General features: G+C 39.2%; 1 protein-coding gene across 1 annotated transcript in view; it reads left to right on the top strand.

Moving 5' to 3' along the window:
* Positions 1-5,500: 5,500 nt before the first annotated feature.
* Positions 5,501-13,418, top strand: part of LOC134321443 (transcriptional enhancer factor TEF-3-like) — a gene marked incomplete at its 5' end in the record, with an annotated part of 36,798 nt that continues 28,880 nt past the window's right edge. The window contains one exon of the mRNA XM_063003234.1: positions 5,501-5,792. Coding sequence (XP_062859304.1) covers positions 5,501-5,792 — 292 coding nt within the window. The remainder of the gene's footprint in view (positions 5,793-13,418) is intronic.

Here is a 13,418-nt window from a genome sequence, read left to right as displayed (position 1 = left end):
CAGTCTGGGGACTTTGCTGCTGTATATTAAGCTTTATAATAATCCCCCTGTTTTTAATGGAAGACAGGTCTGGTTCTTCTTACTACAAAACCATGTTGTAACACATGCAGGATGTGTAATGACATTGTCTTGTTAAAACACACAGGGTCTCTAAAAATATGTTGTCACCATATGCTGCTCCAAAATGTGTATGTACCCCTGAGCTTTAATGGTGCCTTTACAGATGTGCAAGTTACCCATGCCATTGACACTAATACATCACCAAACAATGCCACACGTTGGCTTTAACACTTTTTTTTGTCAGACTAAAGCACACACCTTAACTTTGCTTCAGTTCAGAGAAGCTGACAGCATCTATGGATGTTTAGATGTTGTTGATATATGGTTTACACTTTGCATAGTGTCTTTTTCTTGAATTTGTAGATCCAGCAACAAACTGTGTCAGCCAATTTTGAAATTGGATTTAAGTGTTGTTAAACTGTTTGACTATTCGCTCAAGCTTTTTTTTTTTTCACAAAGTGATGCACATCGACCCATCCATACTCACTAATGCTTATTTTCTACACAGTCATGACCCTTGTTTCCTACAGTACTCATCTGTGTACTGTGTAAAGTTCCAAAACAGGTACTCAATCATTTCACAAACCATTTCAGTCTTACATTAACGCTGCACCAACATTTTTGGAATGTGTTATATGCATCAAGTTAGGAATCAACACATATTTACAAAACATAAAGGATTAAATATTGATTATATATTCATTCACTGTCTGTTTTACCACTGCTTTATCCTGATCAAATAAACTTACATATAGTAAATCCAGTCCAGTAGATGAGGGGTTGTGGAATCTGCGTGTTAATCATATTTATCTTAATAATAAGCATAAATAATTGCAGTTAGATGACTAAGTTATTTATTTATTAGGATTTTAACATCATGTTTTACACACTTTTGGTTACAGTAATGACAAACGGTAGCCACTCATTACACAAGGTTCATAAGTTCACAAGTTTAATGTCAAACGCAGTCATGGACAATTTTGTATCTCCAGTTCACTTCACTTGCATGTCTTTGGACTGTGGGAGGAAACCAGAGCTCCCGGAGGACACAGCTCCCACACAGACACGGCTGAACATGGACCCAGGACCTTCTTGCTGTGAGGCGACAGTGCTACCCACTGAGCCACCATGCCGCCCAAATGACTGAATAATTGTATAATGTTTTACTGGGTACATTCAATGCTTACAATCTGGCAACCATAATCAGAAGTACAGTTGGTTATGTTTCCTATGACAACAGATAACAAATAGTGCTTTAAAGTTTTACTTTTTTTATCTGTATCAACAAATATGTATGTAGTTACAGTTAATAATAGAAACAATTAAAACAGGTGTATGGACAAGTGTTTAAATATGGATCCCTTCAGCATTAAAAACTGTTTAATCATTTCCTTTCATATTTTTTTGTTGAAAAGGTCAAACTCCTGTGTCTTTGCTTGTTTGATTAGATATAAGTCTTAATGTTCGATGTCTTTTGCTGTTTAAATACCACAAGAGCCTGTTTCAGTGTTTCATAATTAGCAGAAGAGGAAGAGGGAGACTAAATCACACAGACATAATGCACTGTAACTTACTAACACTAATTTTACACACAATCACACACACACACACACACACACACACACACACACACACACACACACACACACCAAATGTTTTATAGATTTGTCAAAGTCTAATGTTGGTTTTCACTAGAGTTTTAAAATGTGACCAATTCAGTGTGTGTATGAAAGTAACAGAAAGTGGCAGAAAGTGTGAGTTTATCATTGAAGAAAAGTTAAACCTTATGGTTTTTATTAACACCTAAGGTACAGAAATGAAAGTGACACACTATTAAAAACAAAATCTTTATTTCGCCAGAGTAAAATAAATCTGTTAATCAAATGATTCAGTATTTTAATATTACTAAACATTTTGAGGAGATTTCTAACAATGCTTTGCATATCACTTACAATGCAGAAAGCAGGAATGAGCCATATGAGAAAAATGTTATATCCTGATACTTAAAGGTGCATGGGGTAGAATTTTATCCATTGTGATAAGGTGAAATACAGCATCAGATCATGTTTTTCCACATTAATGACTGTACTGTCACAGGGTGGATGCTGAACAGAGAATCATGCTCTGTAGTGTGGACTATTTTGACTGGCAGACAGTCACCTGTGACTCGTAAGCACTCCAGGTGGAATGGTTTACTATAAATATAAATTCTTCATGTCTTTTTTGTCAGCCCAATGGCTGGCAAATCTATTTTCTTTGCCTTAATATGCCTTATTTTCTGAACTCACCTTGGTGTTTCAGTGTTAAGGGTCTTGTCAGAGGAGCACACTGGGAGTGCGGAATGACCCAGTTGTGCACCCGTAAATCCACTTGGTGCGCAGAGGAAGCACAAGTAGCATAGTCAAAATGTCCACCTTGTAAGGGCTGGCACCGGATACTGCAGAAAGTTCCCTTACTGTCCAATTTCCAAAAATGTGGTTTGTCGCAGACAGCCAGAGCAGCCTGTCCACTTTTCTCTGTAGTGTGTTGCAGTAATTGTTTTTTGTTCAATTATTAATTTGTTACTTTGGATTTATTTATTGGGCACTTTATTATTTGAAATTCTCTCTATTTAATTCATGGCTTTTTAGCTACAGTATTATTCTACACTGGATTGAGAATTTGCACATATGGTTCTAATTTCTTCTCAACAAGGGGCATGGATATTCGCCTGGTATTCTGTCTAGTGGAGCGCGCCCTCCAGTTAAATGTATCTTAAGATACTAGTTTTTAGTGTGTGTAACAGAACAGGGAGTATTGCTTTACTGGCAGCAGGTGTACCCCGCACCTGCCGGAACTGAAAATATTCAGGGTGCTTGACCAAGGTACCAAGGTAGCAATACTGTGGTTAAAAAAACAAATGCAAAATAAACGTGGTAAATAAAATAAATGTGGAAGCCGAAATAACAGAAACAATGTAACAAATCTGCAGCCAGCATTAGAGAAAGTGGACAGAAAAATTATAGAGCAAAAATAAAGACTGAAGAAAGTGGCAAAAACACTTTTACCTGGAGCAAATTAACTCTTAACATGCCCCTTCCACCTCTTGCTGATCTCTATGGCAGATGGGCCTACTACTGTGTGAGAGTCTGCCATGTTTTTATTTGTAAGCATTAGAGATAGGAATGAAGTAGGAATGCTGTTAGGTAGCTATAAGGGACTGTTTTAAATGTGACTGTCAGAAGGAATGTAAACAGGCCGGCTCATCTCCGAGTTGTTACACATTGACCACTGCAGCGATGGACATTTTGTAGAGTGATATATAGCCACATTAAGATTTTTTTTTTTTAAAATAGCCAACAAAACAGTACAACAATATTTTGAGACGTCTGCAACGAGGTTTAAAAAGTATTTATAAAAGAACCAGAAGAAACATAAAATGATTGGAATGAATGATTGGATAGGTTTTATTTTTTAATTAGGTTACTTGTTAAATTGTATAATTAGAGAAATATTAAACACTAACTCCTGATATAGATACACTGCAACATCTGCTGCAAAAGGTCCAAGGACCAGGGTTCAACCAGTCTGTTTGGGATTTAACATATTCTTGTTGTGTGTGCATCGATTTTTTTGGGGGGTAAAATTTCTTAAAGATTTGGCTCTAAGCAAATACTGGCTTTTGCCGTTTAACCAAAGTTGAACAAATGAATAAAAGAATCAGCATATCAAACAGTTGTAACAGCATGTACTTAAAGCAGTACATGACAATACAATGCCAAATATTTGTACTTTTAATGGGTTTCTATATTCAGCAATGAAATATGTTGTTATTTATATATTGGAGTCTAAGGAAATAGTTCCATAGAGTTTAAAAGAGTAGGTCAATACACGTTTCTGGTTTTATTGCTTATAGAAACATTTTGGCATATATGGTAGAATAGAAAATGTTGCCAAATCTTCAAGCTCATAAACAGAATCAATAAGCAATCAAAAGCAAATCAAGACATTTAGTGTAGCAGAACCAGTGTTGGTTATTATTACGTTAGAGCAGGGGCTGTTAACCTTTTGGAGATTAGGACCACCCTTTAAGGATAAAAAGATTTCACAACCCTGGCTCTCACCCTCCTAAACACACACATGCTGTGGCTTAATAAAATAACAAATTGCCAGCTCACCTACTTACTGTGTTGGCCTGTATTCAGTTTAAGTGCCTGTTACATCTTATAGAAATCAACGGTCTTTTGTTTATTACCTGTGGATGGGTGTTTTTTAAGGATAGTTAATTACTTATTATTTTACATTTATGGCATTTAGCAGATGCATTTATCCAAAGCAATGTGCAGTTGTGACTGAATACAGTTCAAGCAATTAAGAGGCCCAACAGTGGAAACTTGGTAATGGTGGGGCTTGAACCAGCAGTTTCTGATTTGCCTTTCGGACCATGTTCCATCCCCCAAGCTTAAATATACTGTAGGTCAATCTGTATTCTGGTTTTTTTATAATCATACCGTATATGTTAGATATGATTACTTTAGGTGGTTTATCATTAAACCTAATCTATATCTACCTAACAGAAAGCATCTGCCTGAAGAGTAAAATAAGCTATTAGCATCCCTTTTGCAGCCAGTGTCATTTAGACGATCAGCCAGCTTTAAAGTACTTCAGATTTTATCAGACTGATCAGATTTTGCCCACTAATTAAATCGTCTGACTGTTAAGTTGATTTGTTTATGTGGTTTGTTTATGTGACTCCATGTGAGGTGACGCACCATGTGGGATATTCTCCTTTCCTAATTTAATTCTTAATCCGAGGTGCTTTTTCCAGGTCAGATTAACACATCTTAAGACATACGATATGATCTTGCAGCTGACTCGGTCCCCCACTAATACCCTATTCACACATGACTTTGGTCTCTTAAAGAGGGGTGTCCAGTATTTTTATTTCAGTATTATACAGTCATTCTCTATTATCTTCCTTCTCCCCAAGGATAGTCGACTTGACTAATCTCAGAGATCGCATATCGCATGGCAGTGGGAAGAGACCCCATCCGACCTTCCCTGCCTCAAACCCAAGTTCCAGAAATCTGTTTCAGCACACTTACCTGTTCACTCACTCATGAATACCTAGAAGCAATCTGGAGTTGCCAATTGCTCTTTTGCATAAATAAACCTGCTACAATGCTCTTATCCAGAGCAACTTACAGAAGTGCTTCCACAGTGAACATTTCCTTACTCTAGTTTAAGTAGACAACAGTCCAAGAACACAAATCTGCTGAAACCATGCCTTTATTAACACTTAAACACTCAAAATTTCAGCCTTTCACTGCTTATTATGAAATGTTTAACATCCTACTTTAGTTTCCACTAAATTCTTACTTACTTTTACTCTATGTTATATAAATGATTAACTCAACTTTTTTCTTATCCTTAGGACTGGTTACCTATCTTCTCAGGTTAGGCGGAGTTCCACCTTCAGTCCCTCCTGTCCCTTTACACTGATTCATCCATCAAAGCTTTCCAGTACCCACCCCTGACCACCACCACTACCACCCTGTCTGCAGAGTGGGTATCGGCACCCTCTCCAGGGGGTGCCAGTGAGGAGCTGAGTGAAGCCTTGGATAAGCCACTGGAAAATGATGCAGAGGGCGTGTGGAGTCCAGACATTGAGCAGAGCTTTCAGGAGGCTCTGGCCATCTACCCACCATGTGGCCGTCGCAAGATCATCCTCTCTGATGAGGGCAAGATGTACGGTACGCCCCTCCTTTTCAGCCTCTACTTTTTTTTCTTATGTATTTTGCAGAGCAGCATTATCTGTTCTATGCCATTGGTGCTAACTTTTAACCCTGCTATCTAGTCACTCAAGTGGCTTTTATTTTTAACCATGCATGCCTTTAAATTGTTAAATAAACACATACACTTATATAGAACATTTATGTCATGGCAGTTTTGGGATTCCAATGATTTTACTGTTGTTTTTTTTCCTGTGACTAAATGATTGGAAAGTGTTCTTCCCAATCACAAATTTCTTACATACATTTTGCATTAGTTAATTAGTTATATGCGGGTACTGTAGCCACCAGCTTCTGGCAGCATTCCTGAAGAATCTTTGCCCATTCCTCATGGGCAGTGGCCAGTTTACTAACATTTTGAGTTTGCATGCTGCAACTGCCTTCTTCAAATCCCACCAGGGATTTTTTTTATGTGGTTCAAGTCAGGTGACTATGACGCCACTCCAGAATCTTCCAGGACTCTGAAACCAAGCCTTGGTGGACTTTGAGGTATGCCTGGGATAATTTTTTGCTTATTTATAGGCCGAAAAACTTCCAGTTTTGTTTCACTGCTCCACAGAACAGACTCCGAAATCATATGTGGCTTATTTATATGGTTTTCAGCATATTTTGAGACCTTTACACCTTACTGTGCAACTTGAAACCTCAGTGCCTGTTGCCACCAAATCTTGCTGCAGATCTTTCACAAGTCACTCAAGGGGTTTTGACCACCTGCCTTCTCAGAAGTCTTGTGGCAGCAGGTAATAGCTTCCTGTTTCTGCCACGTCTAGGTAGTGTAGCCAGTCAGTCCTTTAACTTTGAACTTGAGAACTATGCTTTCACTTGTATGTCTAAATTCAGTGCCTTTGCTATCTTTTATCTTATTTGCGCAAGCATTTATTTCTTCTCTTTATTTTTTAGACAACTTTGTTGCCATATTTCATGCAACAAACATTACAGTCAACAAATCCCCAGTCTGTTCAGGTATTTCATATGTATTATCTCAAGCACACCTGATGCAAATAATAAAGCCCTTAATTACTTGTGTCAGATATGCTGCTTTGCAAATGTGTGCTCTTATGGGACTCTATTCAGAAGGTTGAATAAGACTGCAATAGTCATTAAAAGTGGCATTTTGTGTTGAATTAGGAGAAACTACTTGTTATATTAGTTGTGCTGAGCTGTTTAATTGTTCTTGTTTGATTGGTTTATTGCAAACAGCTGAAAGTTGCAATGGTGGTTGAATAATTGTGATTGCAACTGTAATGGATCTGTTTTATATCTACGTATTTCCCACAAAGCTATTGAATGATGGGGTGATAAAAGATCAGTTTCTAAAAGACTGACTGTTGTGGTTTGGTAGGGGTGAGATGCTAGGTTAATGCAGAGGGGTGTATTGAAGGATGATGAGTAACGGCAAATGATGGATCTTTTGTCACAATATGGTCTGTCACTGGACGTTGCACTAGACATTATTTGCAACCTCCGGCTGCCGTGAATGTGCCCAACCACACAAATCCTGGAGAAGAGTGCTACTGGAGGAGTGGAGGCAGGTGCTAAATACTGAAGCATGGCACGGGGGCAGTTTGTGGTTTTGTTTCCCCTGTCCTTTCCTGTGGAGGGTGATGGGTGTATGAGCAGCGGGTAGGGAGTGTCATGGAGTGTCTGGAATGGCATTTGATCGGGGTTCAAGGCAGCGTGTCTGTAACCCGAGACCAGAATAGACGTTTACCCTTTGAGTCTATGTGATGATGGAAAGGAGGGAGATAGGGGCAGATAAACACCGAGGAAATAGAGCCAGGCTTGGGCTTTGCACCTGTCCCCTGCCCTAGGTCTATATGCCTATGCCTCTCCCTTCTCCCCCCCCCCCAGCCCATAACACCCTCGACCCTGAACTGTCTGCCTGTTAGTCACTCAGTCAGTGCGTATGACTTTCAGGTCACCTACAGCTGCTCCCCCTACTACCCCTCAACCATGGAACATGACCATATTTATTATATAAGAAGAGAAATAGACCGGCTTAAGCTTAGTGAGATTAAAGTGGACTTAAAGTGATCACTCTGTTAGATCTGATATCATCATTCTATTATCGCCACATTGCCAGTGCAGTATTAAAGGAGAAAAAATTACTAAGCCCAAATGTACCTGATCAGCTAAAATATGTGTGGTGTAATAATTACAATAATGTAATTATAGCCTGCAATTAGCCTTGACCTCAACCCTATTGAACACCTTTAGGGTAAACTACATAGTGACGTATTACTTGCATCATTGCACAATATTGCAATTTGGGGCAACTCCAGCTTAATGCCAGCTAATGGTCAGGAGTCTACATTCAGGCCGTTCAGTGTATCTGTAGACATTCTAAAAATGTTTTCTACAGCAGTACTGCTACTACTCAGTATCAGACATTTCCTAATAGCGAATAGCAAAGCTAAACTCATGAAGGAAGTCTCTGGCGGGTACATGGAGAAGGCACATGTTTGCATTTCTGCAGATGTGATTTCTTAGAACGGAGCTTAATGGCTGGAGCCACAGGGATCCTATATATGTAGGAATCTTATGCTGTAGGTTTCAATCAACTGGTTAATATTTTTTAGATTTGTGATTACATGCTTATTTTATAGTTTTCTTATTGATAATTGTATTTAACATGAAACACAGTGTGTGAACTGTCAACTGAATGGCTTGCCATCATAGTCATTTAGTTGTCTGATTGCTCAATTAGAGACAGTAAGGGCAATTTATCAGTGTTCCTCAGGACGCACTGCACCCAAATGTGAAATGCCTTCTGATTTAGCTGAAATTCATCCTGATTCCTAAAATTAATTGGCCAAAATCGGTTTAATCGTACAGAGTAAAAATGGCATGATGTTTTAGCTGCTGTAAAACAGCTGGGCTTCGTGCATAGACTGGGTTTCTGTCCAAGAGGAGCAGACAGCAGATGCTGAATCCAAACAGAGCTTCATTCACTGCGCTAATTTGCTGTGTTAAAACAATTTGAGGTAGTCACACTTACCAGTGACTAACAGCATTGTGTAAAACAGAATCGTGAGCACTTTTGACTCTGCTAGAGAAGCAGAAGCAGTCTAGTCATGCAAGCTAGAAAAATCCATGGAAATCTGACTGCATTCCTGTAGTCCATCAGCAGAAATGGAATTTTAAGAGAAAGAGAAATGACTTGGCCATTTCTGCAAACATCCGCAGCACTTTCCTTCCTTTTTTGCATACCCTTCAGTCATTACTCTCATCACTTAGTAGAGGTATTATCTTGTTAAGCTAAGCTAGGCAGCATCACAGAGATTGTTTTGCTTTTGGTGCAGTGAGCTAAGAATTGACAGGCTTTGCCAATAAAAACATTTCTTGGCTTCTCTGGCTGCTGTACTATAATGCTTTCCAATCTCCCTTGCTGGTCCCTTAAAATTACACACCCAACTGCTAAAAGGAAACAACATTTAATGTGGCTTAACAACTTCCAATCATCCAACAACAAGACATAAATAATGGACCTGTTCATCTGTCAGTAACATTGTTTAAAAAAAAACTACAGGGCAGTGTTGTGAGAGGTGTTCTGCTTTTCAGCTTTTGGATAGTTTAACTTTAAGGCATCACATGATTATTTATGTAAAAAGAGATTAAATTAAGTTCGCAATTTCTGTTCAAAGATTTAGCAATAGGCCTAGATATGCAGGCATATGTACGTATCCAAACCCTCAGGGAAAAAGTTATGTATGCATAAATTCAGTACAGATGTCAATTTTCTGGCTGGCCCCGTCAGATTATTTAAATCAACTGCAAGCTATTTACACCTTTATTCCCAGGAAGTTGTCAGGTTTTTTCTGAGTCTTTATATTGTGCAAAATGAAAGCCCCAAATGCACCAATTACATGTTCAACTGCATTTATGTTTAGAGTTATTACATGTTTAGATTTTTTGTTTAGAAGACCATCTTTTAGAGGCAGATGTAAACATAAAATTTGTGTAAAATATGTAAAAGAGCGCTACATACATAGACCACAGCACCACAGCTACTTGTAATGGAGAAGGTCGTGCCTTGCCCATGAGACACCAGTTGTAGCTCTGCACCTACAAGAATTAAAAATGAACCCAATATTCAGGATGATTAATCAAGGTAGAACAATTTAAAAAAAAACATAATAAAAATGTGTAATAAGAAAGTAACAGAGGTGGCCAAACTTAACATAAACAAAGTAACAAAGTAACAACAAGAGATACCACAGAAATAAAAAATTGGTATTAAAATATGGCAAACTTCTCAGAGCACCTGCAACAATGTGGGGCCCGCTTCAAAAAGGGCCACCACTGGGACTGTTCGCTCATTCAGGGTGGTTATGTTGCCAACAAAGGAGCTGGCAAATCTATGAAGAAAACTGTGATAAATTTAACCACTTTCACTCTGCAGCAGTCAGTTTGAAACTATTTTTTAGCTTTTGGTAATTATGAAAAGAAACTGTCTGACATTCTTGTAGACATTAGTGTGTTCTAATCAATTTGATCTCAGTACAGTATGTGTAGCTGAACTCTAGAGCCCTTGTAAGTATTACATTTACATTATCAGCATTTAACGGACACTTTTATCCAAAGCGACTTACAGTTGTGACAGTATACTGTCTAAGCAATTGAGGGTTAAGGGCCTTGCTCAAGGGCCCAACAGAGGCAACCTGGCAGAGGTGTGGCTTGAACCAGCAACCTTCTGATTACTAGTCCAGTACCTTAACCACTAAGCTACAACTGCCCTACAAGTAAAGTGCTTACATTTAGCAGACGCTTTTATCCAAAGCGACCTACGGTACTGTGACTGTATACTATCTAAGCAATTGAGGCTTAAGGGCCTTGCTCAAGGGCCCAACAGTGGAAACCTGGCAGTGGTGGGGCTTGAACCAGCAACCTTTGGCTTACTAGTCCAGTACCTTAACCACTAGGTTAAACCAGTATTGTTTCCCCAAAGCAAATATTTTAGCTTATTTGTCCTCGCACTAATTAGTTTTCTCATGAGTAACAGTGAGAGAAATATAAAACCACTGACTGAAGGAGCAATAGTGATAGAAAATGTGGGAGCTGGATAAAGCCTCTTCTCCCTCACCTAGACTCCAATTTTAACAGCTGAGTGAGGCTTTCATTTGTGGGGGAAGATGAGTTTTAGCACATGGGCTAATGTTTAGAATGCTCTCCCTCTCTCTTATATACAGTGTATCACAAAAGTGAGTACACCCCTCACATTTCTGCAAATATTTCATTATATCTTTTCATGGGACAACACTATAGACATGAAACTTGGATATAACTTAGAGTAGTCAGTGTACAGCTTGTATAGCAGTGTAGATTTACTGTCTTCTGAAAATAACTCAACACACAGCCATTAATGTCTAAATAGCTGGCAACATAAGTGAATACACCCCACAGTGAACATGTCCAAATTGTGCCCAAATGCATCGTTGTCCCTCCCTGGTGTCATGTGTCAAGGTCCCAGGTGTAAATGGTGTTAAATTTGGTGTTTTGGGTACAATTCTCTCATACTGGCCACTGGATATTCAACATGGCACCTCATGGCAAAGAACTCTCTGAGGATGTGAGAAATAGAATTGTTGCTCTCCACAAAGATGGCCTGGGCTATAAGAAGATTGCTAACACCCTGAAACTGAGCTACAGCATGGTGGCCAAGGTCATACAGCGGTTTTCCAGGACAGGTTCCACTCGGAACAGGCTTCGCCAGGGTCGACCAAAGAAGTTGAGTCCACGTGTTCGGCGTCATATCCAGAGGTTGGCTTTAAAAAATAGACACGAGTGCTGCCAGCATTGCTGCAGAGGTTGAAGACGTGGGAGGTCAGCCTGTCAGTGCTCAGACCATACGCCGCACACTGCATCAACTCGGTCTGCATGGTCGTCATCCCAGAAGGAAGCTGACGCACAAGAAAGCCCGCAAACAGTTTGCTGAAGACAAGCAGTCCAAGAACATGGATTACTGGAATGCCCTGTGGTCTGACGAGACCAAGATAAACTTGTTTGGCTCAGATGGTGTCCAGCATGTGTGGCGGCGCCCTGGTGAGAAGTACCAAGACAACTGTATCTTGCCTACAGTCAAGCATGGTGGTGGTAGCATCATGGTCTTGGGCTGCATGAGTGTTGCTGGCACTGGGGAGCTGCGGTTCATTGAGGGAAACATGAATTCCAACATGTACTGTGACATTCTGAAACAGAGCATGATCCCCTCCCTTCGAAAACGACCCCAAACACAACCTCCAAGATGACAACTGCCTTGCTGAGGAAGCTGAAGGTAAAGGTGATGGACTAAACCCAATTGAGCACCTGTGGCGCATCCTCAAGTGGAAGGTGGAGGAGTTCAAGGTGTCTAACATCCACCAGCTCCGTGATGTCATCATGGAGGAGTGGAAGAGGATTCCAGTAGCAACCTGTGCAGCTCTGGTGAATTCCATGCCCAGGAGGGTTAAGGCAGTGCTGGATAATAATGGTGGTCACACAAAATATTGACACTTTGGGCACAATTTGGACATGTTCACTGTGGGGGTGTACTCACTTATGTTGCCAGCCATTTAGACATTAATGGCCGTGTGTTGAGTTATTTTCAGAAGACAGTAAATCTACACTGCTATACAAGTTGTACACTGACTACTCTAAGTTATATCCAAGTTTTATTTCTATAGTGTTGTCCCATGAAAAGATACAATAAAATATTTGCAGAAATGTGAGGGGTGTACTCACTTTTGTGATACACTGTATGTACACTTTTTTGACCAAGAACTGTTAACACCCCTCCTAATTACAGTTGCAATAAAAAGTATTTAACCCTCATTGCAAATGAAGTTTATTAGCAAAACTGACAAACTTTAAGCCATAAACCAGCCAAATAAGAACAAGTTAAAATGCTTAATATACTGTATATTGCTTATATACTGTAACATGTGGTTTCTCCAAATTCAACACAAAAAGCTTGTACATTGTTTTAAAATATGTTAAGATGCTTAAGAAGCATATGGTCTAGTGTCAGTATACTTTTTGCCATATAGTGTATTTATGCTTTTCCATTTACTAGATGTTATTTTGTTTATCCCACCATTCTGTGTAAATAGAGATAAAGCAAAGCAGTTTCTAATACACTCGGACTACTCAAACTTCTTAATCTTAAATTAGCTTTCTTTAATTTATCTTTATTTAAACATTTATAAAGATCCCGACCTGCATCTGTATAACTATATTGATTGTTTTGCTGCCAATTTGCTGCTAATTTGACAATTGCATAAATGACCAGGTATACCTTATAAAGTGTTCAGTAAGTGTAAGAATACTGTATTTGGGAACTACTGACCAACTACTGAATAAGAGTTAAAATATTTTCATTTCAGAGAGCTCATGAGGAAAAGGGTTAGCCTGCAGGTCCAGGTTTTGTGCTTCTTACACCTGGTTATGCATCTTTGTGCATTTGCCTTTTAAAAGTAGCCTTTCGAAAACTGAATGGAATTCCAGCTGTACAAAGCTCACATTTAAATTTTTTGTAACTGGGTCCCTGTCAACCTCCAACACTGGCACATGCTTGCTCATAAGGTTAAGCTAGACACACTATGTGACAGC

Source organism: Trichomycterus rosablanca, chromosome 1 (genome assembly GCF_030014385.1).
Source record: "Trichomycterus rosablanca isolate fTriRos1 chromosome 1, fTriRos1.hap1, whole genome shotgun sequence".
In the NCBI taxonomy this organism is placed as follows: Eukaryota; Metazoa; Chordata; class Actinopteri; order Siluriformes; family Trichomycteridae; genus Trichomycterus; species Trichomycterus rosablanca.
Note: the sequence above shows the minus strand (reverse complement) of the source record. Positions and strands in the feature narration are given on the sequence as shown.